Below are 14,768 nucleotides of genomic sequence, written 5' to 3'. Positions count from 1 at the left end.
ATAAGTAATTTTCACTCAAAAATGTTAGTTTTTGTACGCACAGTGATTAATGGATACATGTGTCATTGTTCAAACGAACTTTTATATTTTGTAAATGGTTTGTGGCACTGGGAATGGAAGGTTTGCGTTATAAAGATAGGCTGGGACGTTTTTCACTGGAGCGTTGGGGATTGAGGGGTGACCTTATAGAAGTTTATAAAATCATGAAGGGTGTAGAAAAAGTGAATAGACAGTGTCTTTTCCCTAGGGTGGGGGAATTCAAAACCAGGGGTATACTTTTCAGGTAAGAGGAGAAAGATTAATAAAGGAAATGAGGGTGACATTTTTTACACAGAGAGTGGTTTGTTTGTGGAATGAACTGCCAGAGAAAGTGATGGATGCAGGTAGAGTTACTAGTTAAAAGACATTTGGATAAGTACATAAATAGGAAAGGTTTGGAGGGATAACAAGGTGTAGAGCTGGATGAACACAGCAGGCCAAGCAGCATCAGAGGAGCAGGAAGGCTGATGTTTCGGGCCTAGAGGCATATGGACCAAATGCAGGCAAGTGAGATCAGTTTAGTTTGGGAAACTTGATTGGCATGGACAAGTTGGACTGAAGGGCCTGTTTCCATGCTGTATGACACTATGAGTCTACAACTTACCCATATATTGATAATTAGAAGCAGTTTTTTTTAATATTGTGCAAGTATATGGAATTTGCAAAATAACTGTCCTTGACATTGTGTGATCATGGCATTGTTTTCCTCAAAGAAACTGTAAGTTGAAAAGGAAACATAAAACCTACTGAAGTTGCAGAAGATATAAACTGAAGACCCCTTTAAAAAAAAAAAATCTTTGGATATGGTTGACACTGTGGCAGAGTTTATTTTCCAATATTTTTTGTTCTTGAAATGTGGTGGTTAACCTTATCTTTCAAGTCCTGTAATGTCTCCACAATGCTCTGAAATAAGGATTTCTAGGATATTGGCCCAGCCACAATGAGAAATGGTGATATTCAAAATCAGGAGGACATGTGACTTTGAGGTCAACTTAGAAATAATGGTGTTCAAACACAATTGTTCTCAGAACATAAAAAAAACTGGGATTGCCTTTTGATTCCTTTTGCCTGTTTTGCCATTCATAAAGATCATGGCTGATCTTCATGTCTGATTGCAGTGTCCCACACTGTCCCCATCTCTCTTAATTCCCTCAGTATTTAAAAAAACAATTTCTTAAATTCTCATCAATTGCTGCTGCTTTATTCTGAGACTCCAAATCTCAGTTCCAGACTCCAAAGCCAGAAAAATATCCTCTCAGCATCAAACCCCTTTGAAATATTATATAATTTAATGAGTTCATATTGCTTTCTTTTAAATTGGAGGGAAAAGAGTCAATCTATTCGATCTTTACTAGTAAGTGTCACTAAGTTTGTTGTACTCCATGACTTTCTGTCACTTCTCCTGACTGGGTGCCCGGAGATGCGCTGTTACTCCTCCTTGCCGTGGAGGCGCTGTCACTCCTTCTGGCTTTGGGGTTGCAATTGCTTCTCCTGTTTGCAGCCTGCTGATACTCTTCCTGGCCGCGTGGGGCACTGCACTGATACGCTCGGTCAGCCGCCGCTCTTGCCGCCAGTCCAAACCAATAAAGGAAAACAAGCGGCAGAATTTGAATTGAGAGCTCGTTGTAACTGCCGGAGGAGACCGGGTCTGCGGTCACTATCGGCGTCGGCATCGGCATCGGCATCGGCTTCGGCTTCGGCCTCGGCCTCGGGCTCGGGGAGTTAGGCTCGACACACGGAATGGTCGAGGCAGCAATAGTGCCGGCGCTGGCGGATCCGATCGTGCCCGAGCTGACGGTACCCGGAGAAGGTGAGGGCGGGAGGAGGAGACCTCGAGACCCCCGACCCGGGCTGTCTGCACCGGGAGGAGGGCACCGCTGCCCTATTCTCCGTCCCTTGGTGTGAATCATCTTCAAAGATACTGAGAGGCTTCAGCATCCTCCATCAGAAACTAACAGCACTGCCGTTACCCCGTATCAATAATAATAATATAATTTTAATCTCCTGAATAGTAACTGTTGACATTTCAAAGGGACTGTCTCGGATACATTTGTGAACTTGAACTAACAATATTCGCTAATCGTGACTGTGAGCCTAACAGTGAGAGTTGTGAAGATGATAGTATTAGATGGTCTCTCCAGCACAGTAACCGACATCTTCATTTAACCCCTGTACGTTTCTCCCTTCAGGCATCTATCTGGTTTCCTGATAGGCAGTGCAACATGTTGAAAACCAGTTTGTTGAGATAAGCCAGTCAAAGTTATTTGCAACGTTTTACTCTGTGTGACACATCTCGTTATGGCCACCACAATAATCAATTATCTGTTTTCTTGTTAGATTTGTTCCTTGGGGTATTGAAGTGAATGTATTTATTCCCATGCCTCGACATTCTAAAGAGTAAACTGTGTGTATTGACGTTGTAGTGGTGTCTAGGCAGGGTTGGATCAGGGTTCAGGTTCCCCAGCCTGAAGGCTTCGATCAACAAATTAGATATTTACAAACCCTGTAAGTTTCATGGTCGTTCTATGGTGCTAGCCTCTAAACTACCATATTTTAAAAATTCAAGTTCACAACTTGTCTGGCAGGATTTGAACTGTCAATAGCTCAATGGCGCAGTTCTGTAGCTCAAGGAAACCATATTTTTTGCAATAATAACTGTAGGAATGCTACATATAATGTTTTACACTCTTTATAAACAATTGTGTATTTTGGTATATTATTTTTTCAAATATTGTTCTATTCTTGAAAGCCCTCACCAACTCAAACTTGACAACTTCCTTCAATGGGCATTGGTGTTGTTGACAATCCTAATGGATCTATTAGCCAGAGATAGTAGGAACTGCAGATGTATTAGCCATGCATTTACTTGTAAAAATTGAGCATGGATTCTCGTGAATTATGGTCAGTAGTACTTTGCTAGTTGATCTTGCAAGGTTCAATCAGCTATTCTTCAAAGTAACTCTTATGCCCTACTTGATTTGTTGCAAATTCTGTAGCTAAATACCATGAGAGCAATCATATTGTAATATTGTATTTAAAACTGAAACTAGCTAAACAGGATTTCTATTTGAATTGTGTTAGGAATTGTACTTGACAACAAATGTTATTCATTTTATATCTGACTGTATTTCAAGATCAAGCGGAAATTAAAGGCAGTCATGACAGTCCTGAAAAGGAAAATCTGTTGAATCCAGGAGCAACCAAATTTCCAGAAGTTATTGAGACAACTCAACTCACCTATTACGAGCGATACAGGGTCTACCAGGATTACATCTTGGGTTAGTTTTTTTTAAATCATATTTCTAAATATAATTGTATATTGCTATAAGTAGTATAGAATGAAAGTGATATTGTAACATAAATCCAGATCTTGAAAATGAGAAGTTTAGAGAATGCAGACGCTCAAAAATATTTAGCTTCGGTATTAGAATTAAAACGTGCAGAGGGATACAAGCCAGACTAGAGAAGGAAGAATGATTTTCCACTGGCAGTTTAGTAACAGTACGTAGGGGCCTCAAAGTGACATCTGATAAAAGGAAGTAACAAGTTAGTAGGAATTTGGCACAGGCTTCATCTTGCAGTCATCGCAAGAGCGAGCATGGTGTAACAGAGAGGCTGGAGCAGCAAGGGCAAGTAGCATATAAAGCCAAGAAGAGGAAGAGGAAAAGGAACCAGAATTGTGGAGGCATTCCATCAGGACCTTGGCACTGGAACAGAAAAATATGTTGGTGGGGAAAATGTCATTGTAAGCTGACTGACCACCTGCCATTGCCCCTCTCTAAGGATTTGGAGCCCTTCTTGAAGAGGAGCAGTAGAGTGAGACGTTAAAGCAGAGGTGGCAGGGTGCCATCATCAGGTCAATATACAGAAAAGCGCAGAGGACACACACAGCCTCCTGTGTAAAGAAGAGGCTACAGCTTCAAAAAGGTCTACCATCTGGGGCTTAACTACCTATGGATGTCGGAGATCCAATGTCTCTGCAGACTGTGCCACTCTGGGGAGGCTGTTGCTGGTGTCCCAAGCTGTATGGTAAGCTCGGGCCTGTAGGAATTGGAACTACCTGTCAGTGGTGCTGAAGATCACAATGGCATTTAACTTCTGTGCTACCAGGTCATTCCAGTTATCAACAGGTGATTGGTGTAAGATCTTGCAGTCTAAACTGCATCAATGCATCAAGATGGTCACCAAAGCACTTTTGAGAGCACTGCTTCCACACCAGTCCAGATATTCAAGCTGATAGACCCATTGCTGGATACCTCCAGTTGCACGGTGTGAGTGACTGTGTGCAGATGATCCTCAAGGTGCTCTCAGAGCAGCAAGCTGCCTTTTTAACAGGAAGGCTTCCAGCGTCTTGATTGTAAAACCGTGATCACTGTGAAAGGATCCTTTTGATGTGTGTATGTTTCTTGGGAAGCAAGACCTACATGCTTCAGCGGCTCCTGGTGTCACAGCTTATCTGGTCCCTGCATGCCTTCAAGAATGGATACTGGGACATAGCTACTTACTCAGATGTGGAATCGCACGTGGATGCTGAGGGAATGTACAACACTCCATGGGGTAACTGGAGCGAACATCAAAAAGGCTCCTAAAGAAGTGGTTCAGATGCCTTGATTGATTTGGTGGAGTTTTTCAGAATGTCACATTATGTAAATCATTCAGTGTGATGGCCCTTTGTCCACTGTACAAAAGCTGCTGTAGAAAGGGGGGGGAAGTGTTGAGCAATAAGGATCTCGTGGATTGTAGTTCCTTCATTGCAGGGTATCCGACTCTGGGGACCACAGGCAATATGAAGTATGATGTGTTTGAGAAATTCAGTCCTTCCAGTCTGATGGGTCTAAAGCTTTACCTTTCTTCAGCCCAGTTGTGGCCCATTTTCCATTACTGCGTCCTGGTGCTCATTGCATATCAGCAAGGATAAAGCGTTTAGTACATATGACAGTCTGCCTCTTGAGAGAGAGGAGAGAGACAGAGTTTCACAGAAGTACCAAATGCAGCAAGAATTGAAAGATGTAGTGTGAAATGCATTAATTCTTTATTAAGTGCACAACCAATGCAAGGCTTAATATTCAGAAGCTTTATTCACCTGTGAGCTTCAATTTGAGCTAGTTGTTCTCCTTAATTTCTACTTAGTACACCCTCTGTGCTTGCTGCTGACAGTGACTTCTGGGACAGGAGAGGCCTCTAACTGCCCAAGGCTTAGAGGGCCCTGCCTTGATTAGGGATTTCTGCCTAGATTGCAAACCTTTCCCTATCCCTGAAGCTACTGTAGACGCTGGTGTCAATGGCAGAGGGGCTGGAGCCACCGGGAGAGGAACCCCAGATAGAAGAGGAAGCCAGTGTTCCTCCCTTGAAAGGTACACCTAGACTACATAGCTGACATGCAAAATGTGCAGACTAACGCCAATCCCAAGCTTACTTTCTCATTTCCACCTAGAATTCATGGAGAAAGTGATGGCATGCAAGTTTGCACATATCGATGGCATCCACTCCGTGTTCTGCAGAATGTGGTTCTCATTGAGATATGACTGCTGGATTCCTGATGCTTCGTAGTTTTCCTGGCAGACAGACAGACCGCATTAAATGCAATGACATGCTGGAGTGTCACCCAATGTTGCGTCCACTATATCTCTTCATGCTTCTTTGTTCTGTGGTCAGTTCGGCCCCATCCCACTGTTGATTGCTGTTGCCACTGGGAATGTGTATTGATTCCACAAGTAAACGGAAGAGACACTTTCCTGTCCTTGTGATAATTGGGAGTTTAGACTAAGAAAAAATATCGCAAAGCTATTTCTTTTGCTTGCATTGTTAGGTTTGAGGAATTAACTTTTAAAATTTTGAAGTGAATAAGACTTTTTATTTGGGTGATATCTATAATAGAATAGATAATACAATATCCATGGAAATCATTCAAATGGCATCTATCATTTTGTTCTTGTTGCATATTTTTTGTGTTGAACTCATTTTGCAGAATATTAAGTAAAATTCTTGATTGGAATGTTATGTTAAAGTAATTGAGGATTAACTGTTCATGATTTTTAACACACAGGTGATACTAAACCATCGGAAGTGAAAGATTTCATTGCAGAATACTTGGAGAAGGTCCTCGAACCGTACGGATGGCAAGCACTCTGGTCCAATGATATGTTTGAAGTCCTTGTTGAGGTATATGTCTCTTAAATAAATGCATATGGTGATGCTAACTACTGCATTTTGCACTTCTGCTTGCAGTACTGCACAAACACATGTGTTCTGTAAGATCTTTGGGCTTCAACCCCTTGGTTATACCGATTTAAAGTGAGGTGTTTTGGGTGTACCTTGAGGAAAGTACAAACATTATTTACTGATTTAGATCTATGTTGAGCCATTGTCAATTTTAAATTTCTGACCTTAATACTTCTGTATGACCTTTTGTATTTCAAGCATTCTTCAGGCACCAAAAAAAACTTGTCTAAATTTGACTAACTAGAGATTAAAGCTATTCAAATCACTGGTTCACTATTTCCCATGGCTGGATTTTCAAATGCTGGTGGGGATGGGGATGAGTGTAGGCATAACTTGAATATTGCATTCCTAGAGGGTTGAGGAACACAATACAATTTTTAAAGGGAGTAGATTCAAAAACCTGAATACCTCCCCTTAAGTATTCTGAGTTCATTAGTCAGCTTCCAAGGAGTAGGTTTTGAACTTTCCTTTGGCAAGTGCAGGGGACGCAGTGTCTTGGATAGGCCTGGGTTCAGCTAGCGTGCACACTGGGAGTCATGAGGTCTAATACGTAGGCTGGCCAACTCACTTAAAATAGGGAATCCTTGTGCAATATTTCACCATAGCTGGTATTGAGATACTGGTATTTATCAATGGTGAGAAGTAGAATCCTGACAGAGCTGCCAGCCTGCAAGTGTCACATGGCAGCAGAGATTGGCAGGGGAAGCCTTGGTTAACAGCCAAGTTCCAACAGTGGGAGTGGAAATAGGTGCAGGTTACTTTTGTTATTAACTGGAGGAGCTTCAGCGAGGTATTCTCCTGGTCAAAGTGGCGCCAGAAGAGCACAAAGTATTCTGGTCTCAATAATTTCTACCAATGTCTCAAGAAATTTGATGCTGTTTATAGTTGCCTGTACGTGTCAGCCTGGAACCCCTCTTGCTACATGTTCTCAATCAATGGCAAGCCTAATCATGGTTGTCTCTTGCCTTATCATAGGGCCCTTGGTTTCAATGTTCTGCTTTTGGTTTACTCTTGGCTGCCTGATTGGCATCCAATCTTGCTTCTTGGTCAATTTATGTATTTATTTTGCATTTGAAAATATTGTTGTTGAACTTAGAACCCTGAAATTTTCTGGACAGCAGAATCCCAACCTCTGGAAAGAGGTTAGGAATTTGGGTAAGAACCCAGTTTTCCTTTTTGTATTTTAGGTCTTCTTGTTCCTTTTGTTCAATAGACGGAGCAAAACATTTCCATTTGTAAGAAAAAATTAGGAATTTCAATTTCTATCCTGATCATCATTCCTTTTTTATAATCATTAACGGGATGAGGACATCGTTGGCTAGGTAGCATTTATTGTCCATCCTTAATTGTCCAGAGCGCAGATCAGAGTCAACCACATTGCTGTGGGTCTGGAGTCACATGTAGGCCAGACCAGGTAAGGATGGTAGTTTCCTTCCCTAAAGGACATTAGTGAACTAGATGGGTTTTTCCAACAATCGGCAATGGATTCTTAATTCCAGATATTTTTATTGAATTCAAATTCCACCATCTGCTGTGGCAGGATTCAAACCCTGGTCCCCAGAATGTTATTTCAATCTCTGGATTAATGATCCAGTGATAATTACACTAGGCCATCGCCTCTCCCTGAATAGCTTTGATCAGTTATCCACCAAAACTCATTTTCTCAGGAAGATCTCTTCCGCAGCACCTGTCTCTAGCTCTGACTTATTCCATGTGGATTCCGTCAGAAATTCCACCCTTCATTTTTCTGATCCATCATAATTACAAATAAAAAGATATTCAGTGCTTCTTGACTTGTTGCTCTCGCCAACTTCCTGAGATCACGTTCATTGCACATACCACCACGTTCATAAGGACCCATTATCTACAAATGAAAGCAATGTGCTTAAGCCTTATACTTTTATTTAATTATCCCAGGAGCTTGAGGAGCCTATAGTTCCCTGTTGCTTTCTCCATGGCAACCCCTCAGCCAATAGGAGACGACTAACAGCATTCCCTCCTGTAGTTTAAATCATTGTGATAATTTCAAATTTGATATTCTTGTGATTATACTGATGAATGCAACAAGAAAATGCAGCTTTTCTTCTTCTCAAGCATTAAGGATTACTGAGCTTCAACAGCACTGTGTGTCAGTGTCCAGCTGGGCTCTCTCTCTACTTCATTCTCTTTTGACTTCATTCCTTTCTTCTAAGCTCACCCCTTGCCATGTTTTCACTATTCCCTTTGACCTTCTATTCTCTGATCCTGAAAGATCAATCTGACCTTCATTGCTTTATGCCCACACCATCATGCATTTCAAGCTCAACGTGGCAAGCATTTGCATTCTTTCAGATGCAACACCACATATGACACTGAAAATTTTGTCTTCCATTCAGTTTTGGGGCACAGGAGGTATTAAAATCAGAGAGAACAGATGCAGGTTAAACTTTGCTATAATCACTGATTAAATCACTAATACTTTGTATGTCATTTCTAATCATTATTCTTGTTATTCAGCAGAGCTGCTTGTGTGGCTTTGAATCAGTTAGCAATTGCAGAAGACACTGAAGTTAACCCAGTATGCTGGGAATCAACCTTCACGAAAGAAATTCCACCTCCAGGGCTACAGGAAGAGTGTTAGGGTCTTCTCTGAGAGGCTATGAACAGTAGGAGGAAAAAGCACCAAGGCCAAAGGTGATCAGCCACAATTGTGGAGATAGAAATTGATCATGACTGAGGCCATGTAGTTTCAGTAGCTTCATAAGCATTCAAGCTTCAGGAAGTACGCAACTTCTATTAGCAGAAACCAGCTGTCTGCAACATCTTTACAACGTGTTAAGAACTTCAAGATGAACTTGATACATTCACACGTAACTTCGAATCTCGGAAGGAGCCAAACAAGAGGTAGTTCAACAATTACAAATAGCTAGTGAAAATCTGTCTAGGCAAGGGGATACAGTTTAGTCCAAGTTGAATGCAGCCAATATTGAATGTGCAGAAATTGTTACTGTTTATAAGTAGCAGCCACAGTCTGTGATCAAGTACTTCCATGGCTTGCTGATGCGACTAAAAAGTTTTTTTTCTCAGTAAAGTGGCAGAGGCATAAACTGCAGTGTTTCTGGAACTTGGGAGTGCCTTAGAGATGCATAAAGCTTGCATGAAATGATGCTCGAGCGTATAAAGATTCAACTAAAAAGCCTGAAATAGACTGCTAAACTAAGCCCACCTACTGGCAGTTCTCAGCAAGAGATGCCATTGCAGACTGGTCCAGCGCAGAGATGACCATTCAAAGAATCATACAGTACAGAAGAGGCCCTTTGACCCATTGAGTCTGTGTTGACCAAAAAAAGTATTCCAAATCTGCACTAGCCTCATTTTCCAGCACTTGACCCTTAGTCTTAAATTTTACGACATTTCAGGTGGCCAACCATGTACTTTTTAAAGGTTGCGAGGTTTCCTACCTCGAAAACACTCCTAGGCAATGTACTGTGTGCGCGTGTATAACAACTCCTTCATCATCAAGGAGTCATGATATATTGTGTATTGGAGGTTTGCCTTTTGAATCCATTTTTCCTTGATTAATTGCCGTTCCATTCAAGTCAACATAGTTATCACAGCTCAGGAGTCAGCTGTTGTGTGAAGCTGCCATCCTACTCCACCAACTATTAATCTTCCAGGGAAGAAATAATAGAGCATTTATGTCCCAAATGTACTCTGAGAGTTTGTGACGATACTATGGCTTTGAGGTGTATTTTGTCCTGTTGTTTTTCATGAAGAAAGGTTAAGACGGAGGCTTTGAGCAGTCTGCTCCAAAGCCAATAAAGTAAACAGCTTGTGAGGCCTTGGAGTTTTCTTTCAAAAGTTGGAGTAATAGAAGCAGTCTGAATGGGTGAGGTCAAGCTCCCACAGAACCAGGATTTTTTTTTTTTTAGATTTAGCTCTTAGTAGAAGTTGCTGAGATCTTGAAGCTGGATCTTATTCCTCCCTCTGTTACAGCTAAAAGCTGGGGTTCTCTTCCTGCTGCTAGAATTGCATATGAGACCATCTATTTTACTGAATTTGCCTTTGCCAAGAGTGTGTTTATGGGATGTTACTAAACTGGAACAGTTACTGTTTAGTAATTAAATAACCTATTGTTCTGCATTTAGTTTTGCAGCAAAGTTAAATTATTCCAATTTCTTCTTTCTTTTGTTGTGTTCTAGCCGTAGTGTATGAATAAAGTGTGTTTTCCTTCAAGACTGTTAGTTTGACCAATCAAATTGCATTTGAAATGCAAAACCTAGCACTTGTCTTTAAAATAAGAAAAAAGTTAGGGTCTAGGCTTCCTTGTATTTTGAGGGGGTTTGGTCTGGTCCATAAAAAGTTGAAATACTGTTGGAGATTGCCTCATGCGATGGAGACTGGGTGGGGGAATGTGATGGTGGAAATACTGAGTTAAATATTAATAATTAAAAGAGGTATAAAGAAAGAACTTGGGTGTGTTAGAGAATGTGGAATGAAAAGTTAACTTTTTTTAAAGCTCTACTGAGCATATGGTAAGGAGCTCTTTCATAATGATATCAGATCATGTGGAGCTGGGATCTGACTGAATAGTGTTCCAGAGATGTCCTATATTGCACCTCTTGCACAAGGTTATGTTCAATAATGAATTATTGATGCTTATTAACATGGGTGTGTACTACTTTCTATCGAGAACACAAACCTAATTGTACGATACTATCCACAACACCTTCCCATGCACACTTTGAAAATGCAATATTTACTTTTTTTTATCCAAACCTTTCCCACCTGGTCCACAAACAATGTTTCCTAATGAAACAGCAATTTCCTTGTATTTCCTTCAATTTAAGTACACTGTGTTGAAAATTTGTCACGTGGTTTCCTTGTTATGGGGGAAGGCAAACACAACTTTTTGACCACTGTGGAATCATTCAGTCTTCAATCATGAGTTTCCAGTTGCTTGTTGTTTTAATTCTCTGCCCAACTCTGTCCTTTGTCTCCTACATGGGAGCAATGTAGCTCAACACAAGCTAGATTTCTGTTCGATACGTTACGAAATTAAGTCCAGTAGACTATTCAACAACTTCAGATCCTCTTTCCTCAGATGATGGCTGTTGATTTTTGCCATTTCTAATTTTCTCTAGTCTTTCTTTTGTTTACTGTTACTCATGCCATTACCATATCCTTTTTCATTGAAAATGTTTGAAAAGTCGCAGACTGAAATGTTAACTTGGTTTCTCCTTCCACAGATGCTACTGTATGTGTTGCATGTTTCCAGCATTTTCTGACTTTATGTAGCAAAACCAAATCTTTGACTTGCCTCACAACAGGGGACATAGTCTGTGATTTTTGCAACCTTCTGCCTAAATCCTTAAAAATACGTGTGGCCATTTTAAACTTGGCAGAGTAGATTGTGTGCTTCCATTGTAGTTTCATACCTGCCTAGCTTTTATCGCATTGAAGCTGCAGTCACAAGTAATTGCGGATAAGATGTTGATATTGACCCTCAGCTTGGTGAATTGAAACTACCTTTGAAAATTTGTATTCAGTAGATTATCCAAGGTTGCTTGACGGAACATGGAATTGTCTAGGAATCATAGGGTAAATTTTCCATTTGAGTGCATCCTTACATGAACTAATCATGTTGGAAAGTTATTTTTATATGCAGTCCAGAATTTTCTGTTAATTCCGTTGAAATGTAACAGCTGTAGTTCCATACCAGAAGTTTTGCCAGTGTAAAATATACACTTATGTTTGGTTTGCTTGCCTCACACACCCATCTCCTGCACTGTCTTTTACACTCAAAAACGATAAATTCAGTAAATTAATTTTACATAATGTATTCATGTCTTTTTTTGCCTCAAATTAGCTATCTGCAGTTATTAAGAACTTGTGCAGAAATTCATACTTAATCAAAATTTTATTCAAACATCTTGAATGCAAAGTTGCTGATGTTGTTTAATGTTTAATTTAGCTAAATTATTTTAAGCCTGTAAAAACAAAATACTTTGTTTAATTCCTGTGGTCTTCTGGATTAGATTACCTATTCTACCTCAATGTGTGTTTTACCACAAAAACTAGTCCCCTACTACATCGGTATAAATATCCCCTCCTTCAAATAATCACCAACAACCATCCTATCTATCATTTTGTTCTGATAGCAGTCATTGTAAACGTGCTTAAAAGACACTTGTGTTTTGCAACAAGTATGTTTCAAAAGCACCAGTTATTGAAATTGTGTGTTAATTAAACTGAAAAAAGTGACATCATACGTTGAGTTTGTTCTATTTTTGAAAAGAAAACTACTTATAATTTCAGGTGACCGATGTGGAGACTTCAAGTCACAAAGCTGTGGTAAAGTTAAGCGAACCATTCCTTTATGAGTCTGAAGCATATCCTCTTGATGCAGAAGCAATGGAAAGTTTTCTTGAGGCGAAAAAGCACTTGGTGCCATTGCAAGAACTATACGTGGTGTCTGATGAGTCAGGAGAGTTTGATCAAACTGCTCTTGCCATTGAACATCTTCGGTAATAAATTTGATAGATTGTTTATTTGATTTTTTAAAAAAGTTCAAAAGAATTCAGACGATTGATTTATGTTTGATAACGTTTTCTCTTTTGGTTTGTGGTGTTACTGCTAGACATACTGCTACTGTTAGACATTAGCTCTAGTTTGTTGACCTGTAACACAGGCAGGATTTTAATTTTGTTTGAGTATTTGTTCAATTATGAAGCATGGTTCTTTGCTTAAGGGTGAAGGAAACAAAAATCAAACAGCAGGATGAAAACCTAATTCTAGGAAATTCTAAATCAAGGGGATGCTTTGGCATGCTGCGACAGTGATACTAGTATTAATCTACATTAAATCAGGAAGCCTTTCATATCCTTCACTTTTTTTACATTAATCTTTAGTTAACAAAATAAATGATTGGATTCAGAGACTTGTATAAAGAAACTTTATATGAATTTTCTACAGCCTCAAAAAATTTTTTCTATTTAAAGAAATGTTCAGCAGAAGTTAGATGATAGTATGCTATTAAAAACCCAATCATTCAGCAAGGTTTTGTGTTGCATTCTGGTCAGGATAGTGCATCAATGATGTACCCTATAGAAAAACCTCTAGATTTCTGCTTTATTCAGCACATGTGTGGACTCCAGAAGATGCTATCAATTTCAATGGGAGTATTGATGGTTTTGTTGATTGATTGATTGATTGATTTATTACTGTACAATCTAGAGCACTGCTAGTGCCAATATTCTGGCCAAGACATATAACTGATTTATGCAGTCAATGGTCTTTATTGCATTAACACAATGTAGAAATTGAAGCATCTGTTCAGTTCTGCATTGCACAAGTTGCAACTTAAAGTTGTGGAACATAATTGATTGTCAATCATTTTATAAAATTGCATCTGGTGGATGAAGCTTCCTAGGATATTTTCCAACTTTTCAACACTATTTTAAATCCTGCATTTGTTTAGGTGATCGATTTGTAGTTTTCATTTCACAATGGATTTTATTTGGTTTTTGACAACAGTTAGAAATGATCAATCGATTCAGAGCAGGTGCACCAGCTTTTATGTTAGAGCTTGTTCAAAGCAGACAGCTCACGACTGAAGAAAAGTTGCTCAGAAAGCTTTCTCCTGGAACTCTTCCTAGCCACATTTGCTCAATAATTAGTTGAGATTTTAATGAATGATTTCACTGGCTGCTCTAAATGGTAAATTTTGATTATTTTCAGTACATCTGATACAAGTAAGTTCATTTCATTTGTGTGTTTTTACCATTTTTGCGGTTGGTTGCAATTAGTATAAATTGTTTCATATTCATGTTTTGTAGATTTTTCTTTCTCCACATCTGGAGAAGCTGGGATGAAGATGATGAAGATGATTTTGATTATTTTGTCAGATGCTGTGAACCAAGATTAAAACTGTTAGTATGGTTTGCCAAGGTTTGACACGGTCAAGTTTTGAAAATTTCCAGAATATTTCGAGTTCATTCAGCACTTCTAGAGTTAATGTAATTTTCAATTACTCGGTGATGAATTTAGAACAGTGTTTCCTAGAAATGTAGTGAGATTTCTTTAAGGCCTGCCACCATTTTAATAGAAATCACAAGCTTACTGTGTTCAAATATGTAATCTCTGCAATGTTGGATAACTTCCCTTCTGCCCTGATGTCAACACATCAGAATATCATGTTGTCAGAAAATAACCTTGTGAACCTTTAAAATTCCATCTGTAGTGGTCAATTAAAAGCATGGAGCAAATGTTAAAGATGCGGTTGACACAAACGTTCTGTAGAAACTCCATTTATTACTTATTTTATGTGGTAAAAAGCATTGAGATGCAGTGTATAAATGTTTTGAAATTAAGTGCTGGAAATACTCAACAAGTCATGAATCAGAAATGTAACTTGGTTTCCCTGTCAGTAGATGCTGCCTGACTGGTTGAGTATTTCCAACATTTTCTTAATTTCAGATTTCCAAAATCAACAGTACTTTGCTTTTGTATTTTTTAATATTATTGAT

The 14,768-nt window shown here is 39.4% G+C and overlaps 1 protein-coding gene across 1 annotated transcript in view; it reads left to right on the top strand.

Moving 5' to 3' along the window:
* The first annotated feature begins 1,612 nt into the window (after window positions 1–1,612).
* shcbp1 (SHC SH2-domain binding protein 1) overlaps window positions 1,613–14,768 on the top strand; it is a 31,863-nt gene continuing 18,707 nt past the window's right edge. Inside the window, exons 1-6 of the mRNA XM_048606140.1 lie at window positions 1,613–1,716; window positions 1,753–1,849; window positions 3,174–3,317; window positions 6,086–6,201; window positions 12,559–12,767; window positions 14,079–14,171. Of these exons, the coding sequence (XP_048462097.1) occupies window positions 1,780–1,849; window positions 3,174–3,317; window positions 6,086–6,201; window positions 12,559–12,767; window positions 14,079–14,171 (632 nt within the window). The 5' untranslated portion in view covers window positions 1,613–1,716; window positions 1,753–1,779. The remainder of the gene's footprint in view (window positions 1,717–1,752; window positions 1,850–3,173; window positions 3,318–6,085; window positions 6,202–12,558; window positions 12,768–14,078; window positions 14,172–14,768) is intronic.

Source organism: Rhincodon typus, chromosome 15 (assembly GCF_021869965.1).
Source record: "Rhincodon typus isolate 14 chromosome 15, sRhiTyp1.1, whole genome shotgun sequence".
NCBI lineage: Eukaryota > Metazoa > Chordata > Chondrichthyes > Orectolobiformes > Rhincodontidae > Rhincodon > Rhincodon typus.
This window is presented reverse-complemented; position numbering and strand designations above follow the sequence as displayed.